The 22,420-nt window shown below is 30.6% G+C and overlaps 3 protein-coding genes across 9 annotated transcripts in view; 1 reads left to right on the forward strand and 2 right to left on the reverse strand.

The window, feature by feature from the left end:
* Window positions 1-457: 457 nt before the first annotated feature.
* Window positions 458-2,536, reverse strand: LOC132943406 (large ribosomal subunit protein uL29). Its single transcript, XM_061012385.1, has 4 exons — window positions 2,399-2,536; window positions 2,100-2,236; window positions 1,845-1,926; window positions 458-651 (listed from the first exon to the last, which is right to left on the reverse strand). Exons 1-4 carry the CDS (start codon window positions 2,399-2,401, stop codon window positions 502-504), a joined length of 372 nt encoding a protein of 123 aa, XP_060868368.1. The 5' UTR covers window positions 2,402-2,536; the 3' UTR covers window positions 458-501.
* LOC132943404 (protein-L-histidine N-pros-methyltransferase) overlaps window positions 2,431-22,420 on the reverse strand; it is a 128,717-nt gene continuing 108,727 nt past the window's right edge. For 3 of the 6 annotated variants that reach the window (XM_061012381.1, XM_061012377.1, XM_061012380.1), the window contains 4 exons: window positions 18,937-19,146; window positions 16,558-16,578; window positions 13,562-13,743; window positions 10,085-11,518 (listed from right to left, as the gene is read on the reverse strand). In XM_061012381.1, coding sequence (XP_060868364.1) covers window positions 11,292-11,518; window positions 13,562-13,743; window positions 16,558-16,578; window positions 18,937-19,146 — 640 coding nt within the window. In that variant the 3' untranslated portion in view covers window positions 10,085-11,291. Of the gene's footprint in view, window positions 2,569-6,441; window positions 6,588-10,084; window positions 11,519-13,561; window positions 13,744-16,557; window positions 16,579-18,936; window positions 19,147-22,420 lie in introns of those variants that run through there. The other 3 variants (XM_061012379.1, XM_061012378.1, XM_061012382.1) reach the window with 3 other exon arrangements.
* LOC132943403 (uncharacterized) lies at window positions 2,585-7,313 on the forward strand. 2 transcript variants are annotated; one of them, XM_061012375.1, is made up of 8 exons: window positions 2,585-2,834; window positions 2,893-3,114; window positions 4,056-4,218; window positions 4,890-5,055; window positions 5,141-5,491; window positions 6,238-6,360; window positions 6,515-6,611; window positions 6,706-7,313. In XM_061012375.1, exons 2-8 carry the CDS (start codon window positions 2,903-2,905, stop codon window positions 6,800-6,802), a joined length of 1,209 nt encoding a protein of 402 aa, XP_060868358.1. In that variant the 5' UTR covers window positions 2,585-2,834; window positions 2,893-2,902; the 3' UTR covers window positions 6,803-7,313. The 2 variants fall into 2 exon arrangements, with proteins under 2 accessions (XP_060868358.1, XP_060868357.1); XM_061012374.1 differs by having other exon boundaries at window positions 2,585-2,810.

A 22,420-nucleotide genomic window follows, 5' to 3' on the forward strand; every position in this document is an offset into this window, starting at 1 on the left:
CTATACTATTATGCTGCTATCAATTTAACTATAAAATAATGTATAATTTAATCCTGCATTACAGATCAGTGATCACTAAAGGAGACTACACACTACTATAATCTATGGAAAAATAAATTTTTAATTTACAGTAATTTATTAATGTGATGAAGTGATTCAAGTGTCAAGTGATCATATTAATGTAATTAAATGGTTAGTGGTGACTGGTATAAAATATAATAAGGGAATATTGTATTATACCGCTATATTCAGATTCCGATTTTTTCCCAGGAAACCAAAATAAACGAGACAGTTTAAAGTTGTCTTAAGCCTGACAATAATTGATTCATCGGTATGACCACCAGCTACAGATACTGGTTTCAATATGGAAAGGTCTTGCACAGGGATGCGTAGAATATAGCAGTAATTTTTTGTGCAGAAATTATGAGGCATAAATGAAAGAGATGTTTATCAAACATAATTTTTTTAATTTTTTTTTATTTAAGGTCAGTATAACAGAACTTAAGCTTTAACTGCGTACATCCTAGGGGGGAACTTGTTCTTCTTCTTAATTTCTTTCATTGTCTTAACACTAAGTTCCTTCTTAGTCAATGCACGCCTCTTTGCCCTGGTAAGTTTTGGCCTCAAATCCAAAGGCTTGTACTTACGGTTCTGAAAAAAAATAATGTATTAACACTAAGTACCTATTGAAAATATAAAAAAAAAAGTATCGGTCTTATAACTATAATATAATTCATTCCAAATATCAGTTCATATTCAAAATATAGCAATATAATTGCCACACGATTTGGAACGATTAACTCATAATAAGCAGATAGTTGGTGTGCAAAACTAAAAAAAATGTTGTACTTATTCATCTCAAAATGCTACAAAAACTACCCGTAGTAAAAAATTAACACTATAAGTTAGTAGAAAGTATTTTTAAAAATGTATTATATTTTATACATTTTTAAATAACTGTTGTTAGCTCTACTTTGCTCTACCCAAGGAGCTGATATTATGATTGGATAACTAACTTAGTATTCCTTAACAATGTTCTCCCATTGAAAAGAGTTCCTTTCTTTTCAAAGAAATATTTTTCATATAGCCTATGACACTAAGAAATAATTATAGTGGCTTTTGCTGGGCACACTGTGAACAAGGAATCAAGCTACATTGTTATACTATCATTATGATTTGACCATCAATAGTCAACTAAATAATTTTTTAACATTTAACAAATAGACTAATTATTTACTAATTATTATTTTATATTGGCATGCAAGGATCTATGGTTAACACATTGATAATGCCGCAGCAATGAACTCAAAAATTGACTACGAGGAAATTTTCAAATAATATTGCTATAGCAGTAATCTAAAGATGGCATTAATGATTGATCAGGAGTTTTCCCCAGTCCTATATGATGCAGATGGGGTACTGTCACTGACAAAATAAATTAATGTATTGAATATTCTCATCCAGTTTTTCCATATACAAAAATGCATAGCTGTAGCATTAATTAAAAAAGTTATGTTTATCAGGGAACTTTTCAGAAAAACTAAATATGGACTGTCTGTTTACGTGTTATTCAAAGCAATAATTTTTATTAAAATTATAACAAGACCATATTGAATAACATTTAACCTAATTTAACAAAACTAGCCAGATAAAGAAAAATTGACTATAAAATGTAGAGTGAGACGTATATATACTATAAGTTACAGCATACACAAGAAGGAAATATAGTATTTTTGTTCGTTACAATAGTACATTAGTATGAACAACTATCTCATGCAAAGATAAATATTTAAAAAATGTAATTTATAAAAACTTTACAATCAATTTAAAATATTTAAACATACCTTGAAGATTTTTCGTAGTGCTTCCTTTTGTTTCTGATGGATCACGACATAACAACGTAGGATTGCTTTGCGGACAACACGACTAAAAATCAAAAAATATTGTTAATTTAAAATTATATAGAGTTGAATGATTTTCAATAATTGGAATTTCATATAAAAAGTATAATAACCAGAGGTCTTTTCAAATCGGCATTACCAAATTGATTCTAACGCGAGTACAATATCATAAAATATAATATAAATGCGAATACTTACATCCGGGAAAGTTTCGACGCTGTACCTCCAGTAACTTTAGAAACCCTCAAATTGGCCAGTTCCTGTTTCAACTCTTCGAGTTGTTTCAACAAAGATTCCTTGTCCTTAAGACGCAAATCTGAGCACTTGACTTTCGTCTACGACAAAAAAAACAACACAAAATTTTTAGTACCGATTTAATGTGAAATATCAAAACGATCGATGCATATTTCGTTAGGCAATCTTTCGGATTTCATATTGGTGAAACTTAAATAGAAAAGCCATTGAAATAGACTAGGATTGAAAAGGATAAAACTTACCATTTTGTCGTGTTAATTTACACAAAGTGCTACAACCGAATGAAAAGAGTGCCTGCTAACAAATTTTGTGTTTACGCGAGAACGTCAAGATGTGATCATAACCTAAAAGGTCATGGAAAAATCCATTTGCATGGAACAGTCGGCCGACGTTTCGATCGTTTTCGTTATCTCTATTGATAAAAGTAAAAAATGAAAATAAAAGTTAAAACAATCGCTCTTCAATCAGTCATCAGTCTTCTGTCGTATTTTTTTTTTTTGTGGTTCTTGTAATAGATTATTAGACTATTAATTTAATTTGCCATGCACTTTTTATAATGCTCCGCCATACGTGATGTACTCTAAACTTTATTTATTATCTACTGCTTATCATCAGTGAATATCGGGGCGTACTTTCCTAACGCCGATTAATTTTGTACGGACAGCATAATCTACGACGGTTGTCGAATATTCGAAAAAAGACACTATGTGAACGTTTATTTATTTATTTGTTTCAGAACGAATCAAATGGACATCGCACTGACCGAAGCGATGAAAAATATAGTTCCTAAAGGACTTCCGGCCGACATTAATTCGGCGTTTAGCGGTTATGTGACGGAGAAACTGTACATGTTGCTACAACTGTACCTGCAAAATAAAGGATGGAACAGCATAGAATTGTTGAAAATATTCTCTGAAATGAAAGATTCATCTGTATTACCTAGTGCTTCCTACTTGCAGTAAGTCAACTTTTTATTTTTTATTATTTTCATTGTGTTGATTTTGTGTATCCTAATTTTAATTCATCAACACTTGAAACCTATACAACTTAAAACTCACTTCTTTCATAGTAATTATTTAATATTATCATTAGTGGAAATGCATATCTATTAGATAATGGATAATGGATAACAGTATTTAAGATACAAATTTCTGGCCAAGTAGAACGAGTTTTTCTGGTACAAAATTGATTTTTTCTGCCTCATAACTCATAAGTAAATGTTAACAATTAACGTAAGCTTCACCATATCTCACAATAATGAAACAATTTATTTTATTACAGTCATGTAATGTATGCTTCAACGCAATCCTTCGTATTGAAACTGAAAACCTAATTTTTACCAGACAAATAATATAACCTAACAGAGAATATTAGTGTATTTCTCAGGTATCCTTAAATGTGATAATATAACCAATAACAGTCGGTTACTTGAAGAGTAACCCACTTATACCTCTACCTTGATAGGCAATTAAATGACTGGTGCATAATTTTAATAAAATTTAAATAAGAATTAGATATTATGATGTTATGATGTTCGAAAATAACCTAAATAAACAAAAAGCTTAATTTGGAATAAAATTATGATTTATCCCCTATAACATTCAGTTATTGAAAGTTATATACTTATATCAGTTGGCCTTTCCACCGGGCACTGATGTTATTCATCATGTCAATAGGTGTTTGTATATTTTGTCAATAAGACAATAACATATTATTATGTAAATAGATGTATGATATATGTATTTTATAATTATTATGTAATGTGATAAAATAAATGTCTTTTTATGTGCATTAATTATAAATACCATAGTTTTCCATATATAAGTATACATACATTTATGTAATTGTAAAAGTTATATACCAACATTATTCTCTTATTCATTTTAAATATTTTTTCAGAATGATGGCTTCGAGAGTGTCATTAGATAGTCAAGCAAGATTAATCCTTCGAGAGAATGGTAAAATTATTTTACCTTATGAACATTTTGCAAATGCGGTAATGTTAAAGCATATGAATGGCCCACATGGACTACATTTGGGTGTTGAAGGAACTGTTCGAGCGGTAATAAAAGTTTATATTTTGTACAAAAAATAATAATAATATTGTGAATTCTGTTTTAGTAATACAACATTTTGTACGTGTTAACTAAACCCTCTGAGACAGAGTATAATTACCTAATCGTTTAATTTTTATAGATTATGTTTGTAATTTTTATTTTATTTTGGTTTATTGTTTTGGTATATTTCTGTTTAACCGGATACCGATATTTCAATTTTTTGTTTTAAACGTATGTAGTTAAGCATGCTGAAAATAATGGTGAAGTCAGAATTTGGAGGTTTTACTTAGGTTTGAATTTATAGCTATATGAAGTTTGAGACCCATCCAAGGTGGTTTTACATAACAGCTGCGGAGGAATGTTTTTGATTTTAATTGTCCGAGTGAGTGACTACGCCGGGTCTATATGAAAATACTGTATATAACAATTAGCTATAACTTTGAAACAAAGTCCGACTTCCAAATTTTGACTTCATCATTGTTTTCATTATGCCTAACTACATAGGTACATTTAAACCTCAGAAATGGTAACTGTAAAACAGAAAAGTTCCATTGTTTTTTATAATATATTTTTTAGTGAACCTGATTCTATTTTTTTTGCAATATATCTAAATTATAGTATGTACAGTATAAACAGTGACCATTTTGTACTAATATTTGTTTTATCAAATTCATAGGTTATGGATTCATATACAATTGGCCGTGAAAACTTTGGTATGGAAAAAGAGTTTATTATTGAAGTTGTACAAAACTGTCCAAACCCAGCATGTCGCTATTACAAGACTCAATTAGATTTATCTCAACATACTAAACAGTCAAATTACATGAATTCTTCAAATTCTGGTAGGATATTGTCATCTTAACACTACATTGGTAAATCCTATGACTTAGTCAATTAGAATATTAATTTTTGAATTTTATTTATTAGGTGTAAATATTCCAGTTGGTCGTGAAAGTCCAAGTATATCAATGAGTCAAATGATTAGTCAGCAATTAAGTGCTCATGGTTTGGCACCTTCTAGTACTCAATCCCAACAACCACATTCAGCACCTGTCGATCTAACTGGTCCATCCCCACATCCAGCCCCTGAAATACCGAATCCAATGCCTATACACGTACCGCAAGTTCCAAAAACTGTTAGTGCACGACAAGCACAGCACAATAAGTTGGCAGATTTTTTAAAGGCCAATCTTGAAAATCTAGACAATAAAGATCTAATGGCTGCTCATGACACAACTTGGCCTGAAGTTTCAGACAACCGTAAAGGTCATTTAGATGGTAAGAATAACTATAATTTTCATTCTGATTTTAATAATGTATCAATTAAAAGCCCGTTTTGTTGCCTGTAATAATATCTTATTTGTATAGCTTACTGTGAGTAATATTTAGCCGGCCTAATTGGTTGTTATTCTAGTAAGGCACTTGAATGATATTATTGATATTTACTCCTATAACATACTGTTAATTATGTGTAGATAAGGTATTATTTTTTTAAGTTGTTGTCTCTTTGACTTAGACACATTCTTCTCTCAAACATTTCTTTCTTTGAATTTTTATCCCTAGGAAGATAGTTGTGATTTTGAACACATTCTCTTTTATTGTCCCCTCTATCCTTTGCCAAAATCACTCTTCTTTCAACTCTCATGTCTATAGTATTATCCTTCTTGTGATATTCAATCTCCTTCATTAAATCATCTAGCCGTCTTATTTAACCACTTTTAGAAATTTTAAATAATATTTTTGGTTTAATTGTTATGAAGTAATGTTGTAATTATTAAAATAATAATTATATTAATGTTTGGATAGACTAGGGCTCAAAACTATTTAAAACATTAAGGGTGTTGAGAACAATTTTTAAATTTTCAGGTATTTTAAGTTTTGTGAATGGTTTTTGAAATTCTTAGGTTTTAGTTAGATTACCTAATAAAAAATCTAACCAGGGTTTAACTGTTTTTCTAACAACTGGTTTTCAAACCCTAGGTGACAGAGTACAACATATTATGACTGTTTATATTTAATTTTAGCTGGCCAAGAAAAAATTATCAGAGCATTTTCAGAAATAATGAAGAATATGAATAGAATGAAAGCATGTGTGAGACCAGCTATGTGTAAGCCTTATGGAAAACAATCAGAATCATTACAAAAAAGTAAAGTTTATTAAAAATAAAATACTGTTAATGCAGCTTTTCTTAACAATATTAATATTTTAACTCAACAAATTAAATTTTATTGTGAAAACCATGCTTATAGAATTTTCTGGTTTAATTTAAATTAATGTTTTTTTGTTAAAAAAATTTTCAGCTTTGATTGATACAATTCAGCTTGTTCAGTCATTAAGATCGTTTCTTCCGCCACCACATATTGCAGTCAGTAGCTGGAAAAATGAAGATAAACATGGGTAACATATAACATTTAAATACATTTTTATTGAATTTAATAATGAAATTGAATAATTCATAAAAAATGTAACTACATTTTAAAATATTTTTTAGATTGAGAAAAACTGTTTTAGACAATTCTAATCAAACAGTTTCAGCTGCCAATTTTAAAGATCTCTGTGATGCAATGTCTCGTAACAAGCAAAATTGAGAGTTTGTACGAAACTCGCTAAAAGTAAAATTTTTTTCAACTATTTTATCAACTTTCAAAAATCATGTTACTTTTATTTTATTTTTACATCTAGTCAAAATTCCCTTTTTTCCCGAAATGAATGGGAAAATCTGTTTGTTTACTTGGAGGGATCTTACCATTTTATTTAAATTAAATCTTATTAATGTCTCCATATGAGTGTCTTCTAGTTTGAGGTTTTTACCTATATTTATTTATTTTAAATTTAACTTCTTGTTCAATAATTATAATTCAACAACTATTACAATTTTTTTTTTGTATACATGTCAACATGATATCAAAATGTATGTTGCCAAATGTCTATGTTTTGTTTAGTTTCAACTTTCAAAACATTTCATGCCATAATAGTAACCTAAGTATGCATTAAATAACTAATTCATTTTTTTGAATACTATTACATAATTTACTAATTATAAAATTATTATAAGTGAACGCTTATTTTAAGAATAATACATTGACTGTTTAATGTTTATGTTGTATTGATATTTTATTAATTTATTTTAATTGCCAATTAATTTAACCTGTAAGCACTTAAGCATTCATTTATTATTTCCCAATTTTTTTTTATTTTGACAAGAAACATTTTGCTTTTAATTTAATTAGGTAGCAAATTAGTAATTTATATTTACAATAGCCTAGTACATAAGCAATATAATTTGAACTATTATTTTCATTTTTTGTATCAAAAGCTGTCTATATATATATTACTTGTTTTAACCGTCTTAAGCATTTAATAGACAGTAATAATAATGATAGAGTTTTTGCTTGATACAATTTGTACTATAAATGTATAAGTAACAGTAGGATTTTTTTTACCATATGAACTTCTTATGGATAAATATTACATAAGTGTTTACTGGGTATAAAACTAGAAGATTTTAAGTACAGTCAACTCTCAGTAACTTAAATTTAAGGCTCTGAGGGAAGGAACCCAATTTAAGATATCAATACTTTATTATTATCAAGGTACAAGTTACTGGGAATCTACTCTATTATTATTTTATTTAAGGGGCCCGGTGCCAGTTTTTTAAATATTCCGAAATTCAATAAAATTTGAAAATATAATTATATTTTAGTTGCCATTTCAATTATAATAAAAATATAAAATATAATTTTCCACTAATCTACTACTCGATACCTATTTAGGAAAGGTTGATAGGGTGTATTATATCGAAAAATGACCTCACAGGAATAACTCTCAGGCTTTGTAGAATTGTCAGATTTTGATGACTATTTTTTATCTGAAAGAAGAAGACTTCCTACAGCTTGCATCAATCTCCAATTTTGTATTTTATTTCAATTAAATGTATTAAAAAATGTGTAAAAAATGCTTTTTATCTTGTATTTTTTTAGACATCTAAACATATTATAAAGTTTGAGAATAAAATATTGAAAACCAGAGATCGATGTGGGCTGTAGAATATTTCTCTCTAGCAATTAAAAAAAAAATTATGAAATTTGGTTGATTCTACATGGCGGTATTGTTATTCCTGCAGAGTATTTTTGAGGACAAAATGGCATCAGCATCGGGCGCCTTAAAGTGTGCACTGATCTAAAATTATTTTTATTTTTTGTGGTTAGGAATTTTGTTATCTATTTTATTAGTAGGTAGGTACAGTTAAATTTATTCTCAGAATAACTGTCATAAAATGTATACTTGGTTCAACAAATGAAGTGAGTTATTTGATTGTCAAACCTTAAGTCCATGACCTTTTAGACTAAACTGAAGGGAAATACATCACTTCATTTGCTGAATTATAATATTATGATATACCTAAACATTTATACTACGCTAGTCAACAATAATATCTTTCATACTAATTGGTGATCTTAAAATAGTTAATGATGCCTGTATGTTTGATTTTTATTATTATAATTTTATATACACAATATACGTAAAATGGTATTTAAGTGTGCAAATGTGTAATTTTACAAAATCATATGATATTATAATTTATTATGTTTTAATTTTTATGTAATTTTTTTTTTAATAATGTCAATATTAAGTGTTCCAACATAGTTGTCTAAGTCCTATATATTGTATAATATTATAATGATTTCCAGTTATAAGCTCAATGATTGTTGGTTGTTTAAACATCTAAAACAAAGTTTTAAGTTATCCTAATGGCTAATGTACAAAAGATATTTATTTTATATGATTATAAATGAATTTTGCTATGTTCTTATATTCCATCATACATTTGATTTGAATAATTTAATCAAAACTTCTTTTCTTGTGGATTTAGTTTGTGTTATTTGTTCAAACTTGCACAATAAAATATTAAAGCTCAATGTTTAAACAACAACATCATAACAGTTATTTTCTGTGAACATTTTTACATATTTGTAACTATATTATTTAGAAACACGGTAATCATGATTTATTTTTTAAAATTACCATGTTTAAAAATGATAGTATAGATTTGATTGTGTAAATGTGTGGTTAAAATAAATATTCATTTATTAAGAGAGTGTCAATTGCAGGGGCCAGGGGCGGGTGGATGGACTAGGGTGGTGGGTGAGCAATCCCTGCCTGTGCCTGGCGAAAATTTGGGCTGACATTTTATTATTAGCACAAAATTGGTCTGAGTTTTCTGTTTCCAAAAGGCTAATTTTTATTCCCAGTTCGCCCCTGGGCAGTTGTAAACAAAAATGTTAACGTTGAGCTACAAAAATGAGTCAATATTATTACAGTAAAAATGTGATTTGTGTTTTAAAATGTAATGTATTTTCAATACTATTATTTTAATAGTATGGTAATATATTAGTTGTCTTTATTTGAAGAAAAAACGTATCTGTGATCTTTCCTAATCCATTCTTTAATTTTTACCAAAATCCAAAATTTGATGCATAGTTTTCGACTTTATTTTCCTATTTGTGTAAAGTGCATTATGTGTACCTACTGTAGACCGAAAGGTCGTCCAAATTTTGCTCTACCAAATTTGGTGGGGACTTCCATATTATAAGGTATTAAGGTTTTCATGCCATCCCTGCCAATTTCGTAACCCGACATTTGAACGATGCCTTATAGTGTTGTACGTATATATTATTACATAAATATAGCCCATAGGTAGACTACACTTATTGTTATATTATGATAATGATTATGTATTTGCGACATAATATTATTATGTACTCTTAAGAAGTTTTAAATCCGATGTATAAAAAAAAATATGTGTGATTTAATTATATTGTAGTTCGTAATGTTATTATATTCGAAAGAAAAAAAATTAAACTTAATACTAAACATACACAAATGAGTTTTTATTATACCTTTCCATCAATTAATTTTACCCGAAGACATGATCGCTGCGGGTGAATTCGTATATTATATTATATTATGTACTGGGTGATTTTTTTTATTAATATAAGTAGGTACTGCCATTTTCTCAGTAAATTTATGTTGGGGAAAATATTTTTCTAACATAATTTAGTCATTAAAACACAACATTTTTTAAAATTTTCTTTATCGTAGTCGGCTTTTGAATATTAACTTAAATGGTGGTAAATTTTAAATTTACAATCCTGGAACAGAATATTTTTCTGATAGTTTTAACGTATAAAAATAGAATATCCAACTAGTGGTTAGTTGGTTAAGACTTGAAAACATTTCAATTTAAGATCAGATGAGTACTGCAATATGGCATAGGATAGGAAGTCCACAAAACTTTGGTTCACTACTCCGTTCATGGTTCATCAAAGCTTAAAATCATATAGGTAATTGATTAAGTACCTATAGTAGTATGGGTACAGTGCGTCGTGCGAAACATAAATACAACGGACTAGTCATTGGACCACAGAATAGGTGAAATTTGCGATGAGACTACAGTTGTGGGTAGGACGTCCCAATAAGCGAATGGTCGTATCCTTTCCTGGCCATAAAAAAGCAGGTTTGTACAAATGTGCACAAAACCAACATCACAATACAAAAGAAGTAATTGATATTATTTTACATGTAGAGTCGTAGAACATTAGATTTTGTATTATAAAATAAAACCCTGTATATAGGACATAGGTAGGTAATACCCATTTGTATATGAATGCTGTGCATATTTTGTACAGAAATAGTTTTACATCCCTCCTCAGAGTGTAATATTAGTATACACTAGAAACGTCACTGATTAATAACACAGGTTCAAAATTAGAGATATTTTTTTCATTTTAAACTTCTTAGGGAAATATTTAACTTTGTAATATTAAATAAAAAATGTATCTATAATACTTATTATGTATAGTTTCAGAAAATAAAAAACAAACACGATAATGTGTGTTGTATTCGCTTCAGCTGGTTACTTTTATTGTAAGCAAGAAAATGTATTCAAAAACACATAAATTCACCGAGAAAATAACTGTAACATCACAGGGATATATAAAATTGTTTATAATCTGTGGTAATATATACTAACATGGCGATAACAAGAGAATCACTCTGTACATTGTTTGGGGAGTGCTATGCGTTCTCGACGACTTGCGGCGGTGTTTTCGAGGACATCACGAAGACGGCGTCGTGCAGCCAATAGTAATCCTGGCTCAGGTCACCCTCGCAAAGGTATGGGAGTCTTGTCCAGCATAGAACTTCCAGTCCAGACGGTTCAAACACGTCGTGCACCGCCGAACACACCTGTTCCTCGAACGTTACGCCAGTGATGGGCAACTTTTGTTCCGGTTCCGCGGAATCTGTTTACAAAATAATACATTATGAACGTATGATTGTTGAAAAATTAAAAAATAAATATTTAACAGTATATTATTTCAGTATAATATTTGAGATAGGTATATAAATAAACCCAGGTATATTAATGTAATAAATTATCATAGTTTATATAATATAACATGATAAATCTGTAAATCCGCCACTGTGTGCAAGATGTTAGTTAGATTATTCTTTCCGGCCAACAAGGCATCTATAACCACATTGACTTAATCGGTAATAACATGCAACTAATAAATGCATTAATGTCCCATTCGCATTTTTTACATATAAAATGAGTATGTGTACAAAATGAATCGACTAATAATTGCTCGTCATTTTACCACAATACCTACATTTTTTTTTTAGGATTATTTCAAAAGCGCCGTTGTTATAGCAGATATTGCTGGAATATTTGTTATATTTCAAATCATACCTGGCAAGGAGCATGCCAAGGCTGGCATTAGCTGGGCTGGTGCTGAAATATTGTTGACACGATTTCTATGTTGAATCGATGAGTTATGGGTAGGTGCAAGAGGCACAGTTAGTACACACAAAAGTGTTTAGAATCAAATATAAATTTGGTGAGAAAATTTAAATAGTAATTAATAGTGTTGTATAATTAAATAATGTTTATTACCACGGATTATATACAATTGTATTTTATTATTTTATAATTCTAAATGCATTAGCCTATAGGTACAGTACCTAAAGGATAATGCATTTAGAGCACGGATTTTTATGCACTAAAAAGTATTAAAATATATTTGTTAGTCATTATAAATTTCAATTTTAATTTCATTTTTACTGTGTACGCCGTACGGTGCACCTATATATCATAAGCCATGCGATGGCTGCTATTCCTGCTACTCTGGTATCTGACACCCCCACTCGAGTGCCTACAGCAATCAACCCTTAGATACCAATATCATATACCTGCGTACCGAGAATAAGACGTAAATAAACATTTTTATTTTTCATAATCACGTGTGCAAATAATTTATTTATATTATGTTGAGAGAGCATAACCGAATGGCATATAAGAAACTTCCCACAATCCCACCTCATCCCGTTTAACGATTTTATAAACCAGAAACTAGAGAGGATTCCCATCACATATAGGTACTATGACTTATAATGAGTGTAAAACGGTAAAACTGTAGAAGAATATATGAATATTATATGAGATGTCAATATGGCATCTCTTACAAGTTACAATAGCCTGTCGACATTGTTTTAATTTATATTTCTAATATATTATGATACACAATATACTAACTAGTAACTACCAAACTACCTATATTATATTATACGATTTATACCGGTATACGCGCATCTGTTATAACTTATAGAAGTACGAATGGTGGTTAAAACGGTTCGATGCGATACTCTCGTTATATACTATCATAATATAATATCAGATTATTGTGTATTGAAAACGATTTAACGGTCCAGATTTTTAACTACTGTATTTAGGCTATACAAGTTTATATTTCAAGATTTTTCGGACGTTTTCGTATAAAGTATGGGAACATAATACAAATGCTGAAATGCACGTTAAATCCATTTCGATAAGTGTTTTGATGAAGTCGCTCGTTTCAACTGCAATAGCGCGTGCTACATGCGCTGCAGCAAACGTAGCACATCGTAAAGAGACTGGCTCGAGCAATGGCGTAAAACACAGTGGGATCAACTTTCCTAGCCCTCCCCCTACTCTCGAAATTAAATCTTACCTATATACCTACGCCACTAGGTTCGAGTAAATAAAATACTCATATATATAGGTACTTAATATTTATACTTTTACAATGCATGCACAATCACTAAACATTTAACGAATCAATAGTAGGTATCTAAGTATCAATAGTATCTAAGGTTCCTTAACCATTATTTAGTATCCCACGATTGATCCATAATATTTACAATTGAAGCATTACATTTTATTAGATCATAACACATTTTTTATGCAACCCGGCATTATAGACTTATATTATTATATTTTATTACAATAGCAGGGCTGCTGTACTCACTGAATTCGTCGTAGGGTTTGTACGGCAACACCAGCGCCACTACGATCCTGCCGTTGGGTTTCAAGGCTTTTTTCATTTCTTCCAAGAGCTTCGCCGGATTGCTGCAACGGTCCAACAGGTTCAGACACGATACCACATCGAATTTCTCTTCACGAGTCCACCACGTGTCGACGTCCAACAATCTGCTTACAACACATCATTACTTAGATAAAGTAGGAACCTATACTACTATATAAATACATACTAACATTCATATATTGATATATCATAGGTATACAGATAGTATAAAGATCAATATAAACGAAATTATGTACTTATATACTTTAATAGGTAATGGGCAAAGGCGATGCAATCGTCTATGTAAATAAATATATAGCACCATCTGCAAATGCTGGCTAACTACAATGTTTTTAAAATTATAGGAAAATTGATTTTAATAAATTGATAAGGTTAGTACGAGCCACGAGTGTAGGTATTCGTAGATAATATATGTATAAATTAATGTTTGTCTGTCCTTTATGCATTCCTAAATGGCCGGACCGATTTTGATGAAATCGTTTGTGTGTGTTTGAGTGGTTCCCGGGATGATTTAGATTCACAATTGGACACGGTAGGTCCTACCCGGGAGGTGCTCAAACAGGGATTTTGAAATTTACTATAGACATTTTTGTTTATAAATTGGTGCTATTGGATATATGAGAAATAATTAGTAGAAATAAATATTTATTATTTTATTGGTTGCCATTTGTTAATCGGGCAGTTAAGGTAAAAGCTTGCATCAAATCGAATTTTTGCATATTGCCTACCAGGGTGGCTGAGTTGCACTTACTGCAGCAAGTTACACCCCACAAGAGTTGAACAATCATCATTTTTTTAAGAGTTGTATTTAATGTATGTTACTACTTGTAAGCTATAGTAATAAATAAAAAACAACAAATATTTAATTTTTAAAGAGTAAATAAATATTAATACGATGTTCTTATTAGGTAGCTCTAGGTAATGCTCTATATTTTCTAAAAGTGAAAGAAAATTATGTTCAATTTGAATTTTGTAGGTACCTAAAAACCAATTTGTTTGTGTTTTATTTTATTTGCTCAATCGTTTTGAGTTTTTAATACTGAACTATGTAAACAGTTATTACAAGTTAAAACGTATTCAGTATTGTTATTTAATGAATAAGCATGAACAGCATGAACAGCATGAACAGCATGAACAGCATGATACAAAATCCATACGACTATACATACTTTAATCCTTAAGAATAATCAAGTGCACCTTCATCTATTTAAAAATTTAGCATACTTATATTACCTATTATTTTATTCAATGACAAAACTATTTAGTAAAAATATATTGATAAATGGTGGTCCTAAGCGGCTGGAGAATAGCAGTTCGTAAAAAGGTCGATTCGTAAAAAAATTACATACACAGCATAAGACAACTCGATCTAATATATGTAAAAGCTGCAGGAAAACACGGATACAGCACGATTGCGCACATTTTCATTCTTTGATTTGAAAAATTATAACATGATTGTGCACCAAATTAGTATGACAACTACACACAAAAAAGATGGACAAGTGGGTACCGCTTTGCTGTACATTAGGTCTTTAAAGTGGGTCACTGTAATGGATGTGTACAATTTGTATTCAATGATACACCTAAAATCATACCTATACGAAAAACGATTCTGAGCGAAGTCTAGACGGTCTTTCAGCCTGCTATTATACCTATTACTAAATATAATTTATGATATTATTGTTATTAAGATAATTTATTTTACTATTAGACATTAGTACCTAGGTAGTATAGTAGGTAGAATTATTTTTTGCTGAAAACATTGTATTCCAAAATACCATAATTGTGTGTATAAAATATAATAATATACTTTAAAAGCTTCAAGAATCAACTTAAAATTTAGCTGAAAAGAAGAAACTTTGAAATATATCTATAAGAGAAACTGTGATAATATATTTTTTAGATTTTTAGGTTATAGTTTGAACTTTGAACTTCTTATAGGAAACCTTGTTTTAAAATTCAATTCTTAGCTATGAAGATATTGAACATCTTATACATATTTAATTACAAAATGATTTGAAAATATTCATGAATTTGATTAATTTAAACAAATTTGAATTTTAAATGCTTATGTATCTTTAATTTTTTTTGATCTCCTATTATAAAAAATTAAGAGAAATCTTGTACTAAATTTTCAAGCTTTTTGATCTACTGAATATTTTTTTATTGTAATATATAAAAAAAATTAAAAAAAATTTTTAAATTAGAAATTTCAACAAATACTAAGTAGCACAAAAAGAGTCAAAATATATTGAAAATGTTATGAAATATATAAAATGATAAAATAAATATTTTGAGAAAATTACGGTTATTTTTTTTTGTATTACAGCAAAATAAGAAATAGTTCGATAAGAAATTGTTAATTTGCGGGTGAATATCCAATTTCGTAAGAGATAGAACTTCAAACTATAATAAAATAAATTATGTGATTTTCAACCAAACTCTTTTTTTAGTTGAAAGTAGAAAATCTTATAAGTTAACTTTATTTGAATTTTCAAATCTTCGATAGGTACACAAAAAGAAAATTTTTTATGAATTTCTAATTCAAAATAATTTTCAACTTTTGTGATTTTGACAAATGATGTTCAAATTCTTTCTTCAGACACTTATATAAACAATTATTTTGGATTAACGTTTATTTTTTTTTTCATTACAATTATATAACTTATGATGAGAAACTTTGAATTAAATGTCCAAGGTTTTTGACCAATCGACAATAGTTAAAAATAAAATTTAAATTTCGAAAATTTGTGTTGTTCCATTAGGTGTGATTACTGATTACAGACACACATGATTATAAAATCAATACATTCATTGCTCCGCTCAGAATCTAAATGGAAAAAGTGCGCAATTGTGCTGCATCTGGCAAACACACTTAAAAATACAAGATAGCAAACTATGAAATATTGAATACTTACGTATAATATACACACGGATTACTATTTAAAAATAAATATTTTTATAGTAAAAATAGCTGTCATTTTGAAACAAAAAATAAACAAATTATATTTACATATCCAATCGTTAATATTTTACCCAACTGGAAATTTATATATACTATATAATAGAATACTATTCAATAATGGTATGAAATGAAAAAAAAATCAAAACATTTTTATTACTTATATATTCCTAGGTACTAATATTATTTACATATAATGATATACATATATCGTGGTAACTCTTGATTAATGTTAAATAATTCTTGAAAATAAAAACTGCAATTTTGACCCAACTAAGTTTTTCATATTTGTATATCTTTAATTATATCTACAGGTTTCCATTTGTGCTCAGTCTTCAAATTTTCTGACTGTACCTTCGTCCAAAAAATATTTTCTCCCATTTTGCCCATGTCCTCTTTTTTACTAAATAAGATAAAGTAGTTTCCTCTATTCATCCACTCCAAATAATATCATCAAGTTATATTAATATTAGTAAGTCGTCCACTTTCGTGCTAAATAGTTATTGGTATTACGTTTTTTCTTTGCGTTGTTTCATTGAGATAAATTGTGATACCTAATTGTATTGAAGATAGTGACTAGTGATTAGATTTTATAAAAAAAAATGAATTCTTAGAAACCAAAATGGGTGGCTGTATGGTTCTTTATTGTAATTTTAAGTACAATTTTGGATCGAATAGGTAACAAAAAAGACCACTTTATACCCGTTGGAGATGTGTAACAAGAATATAACATGCAAAATTATACGCAGATAAAAATAATACATTTACTTCAGCAGTTCGAGAAAATTATAACAATGAATATTAATCAAAAAATATGGTAAACTTCTTCTTCTTTTTGGATATTAGCCACCACTAGGACCATCCGGAAAAACAACTAAAACTCCAAGTCTCTCTGTCCTCCTAGGCCTGAGAGCTCAGTGCTGGTGGTCCTCAGACGACTCAGGTTGGGGTCGGACACGATTCAGTCCCACCTGTTTCCCCACGGCTCGTGACTAGGGCACTTCGCTAACATATGGTCCACGACACTGTAAGCGAGAGCCGTAAACTTGGGTATACTCCTGCAGTCTTAAGCTTGCAACGCCATAGTTCCATATCCCACCCCACTTTGAAATTTCAAAACCAAATTAACTCCATTCGTTTGTGCGTTGTTTGTGCTTTTAGTTCTGTCATTTGTGCTTTATCCATTCCTGAGACATACAACTTTGAAATTTGGTGGTTGAAATGTATAGTCCCAGGCCCCAGCTACTACCCTTTGTAAAAAAAATATTTTCATTTGGCGAATCTGGTGATAGCTATCTAAATAATCATTTTTAGCTTTATGGTCTTATAATATTTGGTTTGCCAGAAAACCCATACCCTTACGGATTAGAAAATAGTTTTTATTTTTTTAAGTTTGCACCATTTTTAGTTATAAAAAACATATTTGAGACTCAACAAATGGACTTACATCCCAACACTAAAGATGTGATTGTGATACAGGTGGTACTTGAAATCTATTCTATGTATTTTGGAAACCAAACCCATTTTTGTAGTCGAACAAGGGTGCAAGTGCTTAGATTACCCCACCAAACATTTTTGTGTCGGTGGGCTGGCTACTAAAAATTTATCTTGTGTTATATAAGTGGTATAAAAAAATAAATTTTTAAATTATTATAAGGGTTCCTAATATTTTGAAACTTATCTAAGATGAAGTTTTATTTTTAACCATAAATTAATATTGAATGAAAAATACTGAACCTGACACTAAAAAAGCACAAACCAGCATAAACGAATGGAGTTTATTTTGTATTGAAATTCCAAAGTGGGAGGCTAAGCATGTCTCCAGCCCCCCCCCCCCCCCACTTTAAAAGTTGAATAACTTTGGAAGAAGTTGAGCACAATCGACGGGATTAAAAGCACAAACGAATAGAGTTAATTTGATTTTGAAATTCCAAAGTGGGGAAGGGCGGGGACATAGTTTTATACTACATGCAATATTAATTCTTGTTTGGATTTAATAAACTAACATAATATTATACATAATATACAACATACGTATAGAACAAATTAGTGTTTGTGTGTATGTGTGATTTTGAGGGGGGGGGGGAGGGGTATTAGAGATGCGAAAATGCTGACATCAAAAATAATGAAGATAGTTTCTGTAGATGAAATCTATTTATTATAACGTATTACCTTTAGGTAATCTAATCTTGGAGTGCATTACACATTTACATCAAACTCCCCACACCATCGCCATCGTTCTGATGGCCGGGGGCTGCAGGTATTTAATATTCACATTATATATATTATAATTTATATTAATAGCCAATAGGCGGACAGCAGAGCAAAATTTCACCTGAAACCCTTTTCAGCCAAAATCCGGATCATCGGCCCCGATTTTTCGGTTGTGTAGATCTCACGGATCAGCGGCAAGTACTTTTCGGTAGTGGCTCCGTCACCGGCGCCCAAATCGATCAGAGTTGAGCCGCTGTCAAAAAATGTCATATTCAGCAGTCGTCTGATTTGGTCGGTGGAAAACACGAACATGGATCCTCTCCGCAACAATCTGTAACATAATAAGCAGCGAAGAGATAAAATTAAAGACACGCAGTGTAAAGTGTATAGACCACAGAAAATGTACTGCACAGAGATTCTCAAATCTATTTTCGGGTAGGTACCACTCTGGTGTATTATTAAATTGGATTGGTCATGTATCATTAATGAATAAAATAGAACTTTAATACAATTTCAACACATGTTTAACAAATAATAATAAAAATAATAATTTAGGTGTATAATTATTAATTTAGTACAACCCTACCTATTTACACAAAACATAAAATAATATTAGATCCGTTCCAAACATAAGTAAAAGTATTAATTTATCAATTTTTCCTCCTATACACACGTGGTCATTTGCGTACCACAATATAGCCTTTTGCAGTTTTTTGTACCACTGTCCACCAGTGGTACGCTTACCACAGTTTGAGAAACGCTGGAATAGTTTACACATTGTTATAACCTATTCAGTACCTATTCACATCGTTATTGTTATATTTTAATAATATTAATCATTACATATAAAGTTATAACAAATAATATACACAGTGCGTATCTAGAGGATTTGAAAATAGTTCATATAGTTATTATATATTATCTGTACTTTAACTGTCAACATTTCAGACAATTTTTGACGTTTTGCAATACACATCGTCTGGGTCTGACATAATTATGATCCATATTTATTTATTTTTATTCTTTTTGTACTAGTTTTGTTATTTGTTTTTACAAACGCCATCCACGCCTCGCCGTAGTGTAAATAATTGTCGCGCACAAAGTTAAATTCAACACCCTATATAATAATATATTATATAGTGTATATATATACGTCAACGACTTAAGCGCTCGAGGGATTTCTTTTTTGGTCGTTCTAAATAATGCCCCTAGGACCGGACGGACACCGCGTCATAAATAAAAACCCACTACACCCCCACCCGTTCTGCACACGTACTTCGGTCTGAATGTTAAAAAAGAAAAGGCCAACTCGATAAACAACTAAAAAATTGATATTGCTTTGCTGTTGCGCGCGAAACGACGACGACGGGGCGCGCGGGGAAGGCGACCGATCGCCGCAGACTTTTTCCGCGACTGTTTGTAGGGGTTAAAACAAGTTTTATTTTTTTATTTTTCGGAAATTCGCGCCATAAATGTACGCAGGATATCTGTAGATTAAATATATTGTGTGTCGGCGGTCAAAAGAAAATCGAGTGATTTATAATATTATGTAACTGCAACGTTTCACGAAGTTTGTATACGCTTTGAAACGCGACTCGCGCGCCGTCGTGTCGTACAAATTTAATTAACGAAAACTTCGGGAAGCGCACATTGACTATATGGCAATAAATTATAATGACGTGTAGTTTGTTGTTGTTTATGCGATTCGCTGAAAACAGTAAAGAGGGCACAACGGTGCGGGACTTTTTATAATTTTCCGCGTAAAACTTATAATACGCATCAACTCCGAGAACGAGAAATTATATACGATGGGAATTAATAATGAAATAATTCACGGAACTTATATGCACTCGTATAATAATAATATTATAATTGTATATAATATGGTAACGATATAAAAACTACCCCGGAACTCTCAGAATCATACAATATGCATATTGTTATATGGGTACTGTGTGCAGAACGACGTAGGTATACTTATCAAAATTAAATATTATGCGTAAAACAACGTAATTTTCGAAAACAAACATCTAATGACATATCATTATAATATGACGTGGCCTTTTAAGTAGGTATATATTGTGTTTAGCTAGCAGTCGGTTCTCGTTAGCAATCTAAACTCAAAACTGTTAACTACGATTTTTTATGCATAGGTCCGAGAACTGTGTATAATAAAGAAAGTCGGTTATAGTGCATGAAAAATTATATTATTTTAGGTGAGACTCAAGTCCTAGGAATTCAAAAGCTCATTTAAACGACCTATTGAGATTATAATACCTATATGTATATACAACTATCTGTACACTAGTCATGATAATTATAACACTATAACAGCAATATTATTCTACTGCGTATTATGTACTGTCCTCTCGGCCACTGTCTCTTTAAACTATATCGCATGAATGTATGCAAAATCGCAACCATATTGTGTCATCACTCATCATAGGTAGTATCATCGCGTGGTTTCGGCTTAGAGTTGTACTCTATACAAAATTCGTATATTGCACTTACCCCCTACCTCCCCCTCCTATGTATACATAATACATATGGATACTAACTTTTGTTTCTGAAAGCCATCGCTATAGTCATCAAATTATAATATTTATAATGATTTAAATAATAAGCAGTTTCAACGAGATTTAATGCACCGGTGTATAATGTATTAATTGTTCGGGGACGAAGCTTAAAGATTTACGAGTATAACTATTATATTATGGAACGCTGGCACGCTGCTAATAAGACAATCTGCTGAAAATGTGTCATTTTCTTCGATCACTCATCACACGCACTCCTGCTGGAACCATAATCATGGAACTTATATTTTACCCCCTCCCTAACTTTATCTTGTATATGTATTGCCAAATATTTGCAAACCCGGGAAATGAATTGCAAACAAAAAAAACAGAAGGAGGGTAGCTTCTGCTGTAACTTTTGATTGAGTAGATCACGCTTTAATAATGGATGGGTTAAATTTGAATACAATGATATATAGGTAGATATTAAAGCATTATAATATATGAAAAATCGATTCTGAGCAAAGGAGACGGGCAGTATATCTATCACTAATAGGGTAGTTTATCATATCTTATATTTAAATTATGATTACTGATTAGTATTTTCTTAAGTATATACCCATACCTATATGGTCTGCAGTTCAGCGAAAAAACGCACCGCGCACCGACCAAAACTGCAGGTTCCCCCACGCAACACCATGCCATAAGGGAGCCGGTTTCGATAGCAAGGGGACGCGGGGGGATGCGTAGAATCAACGCGTTCTCTCGCTGGACAGAGTATAGATTCATATAATTGTTGGCAATCTACCTACTGTGTAGGAATGTATAGCAAGTTAAAAATCACCGAGATAATGTCTATTTCCCCGACAACCCTCAGTCCCTATTACTTTTAAATATAGAACGAAACCCAGAGTTTTTGGTCCTCGACTTTTGTACTTTTAAAGTTTACGATATATATAATAAGCACTAGGTATTTTTTTTTATATAGGGATACTTTGGTACGCGATCACGTCCCACTCTCTGTATATGGAATTCCGAAACTAAAACCAAAGCCTTTGAATGTGCTTGCTTATGACGCAAAAGTTTCAAGTA

The sequence above is a fragment of the Metopolophium dirhodum genome, chromosome 4, assembly GCF_019925205.1.
Source record: "Metopolophium dirhodum isolate CAU chromosome 4, ASM1992520v1, whole genome shotgun sequence".
NCBI classification, from domain to species: Eukaryota; Metazoa; Arthropoda; class Insecta; order Hemiptera; family Aphididae; genus Metopolophium; species Metopolophium dirhodum.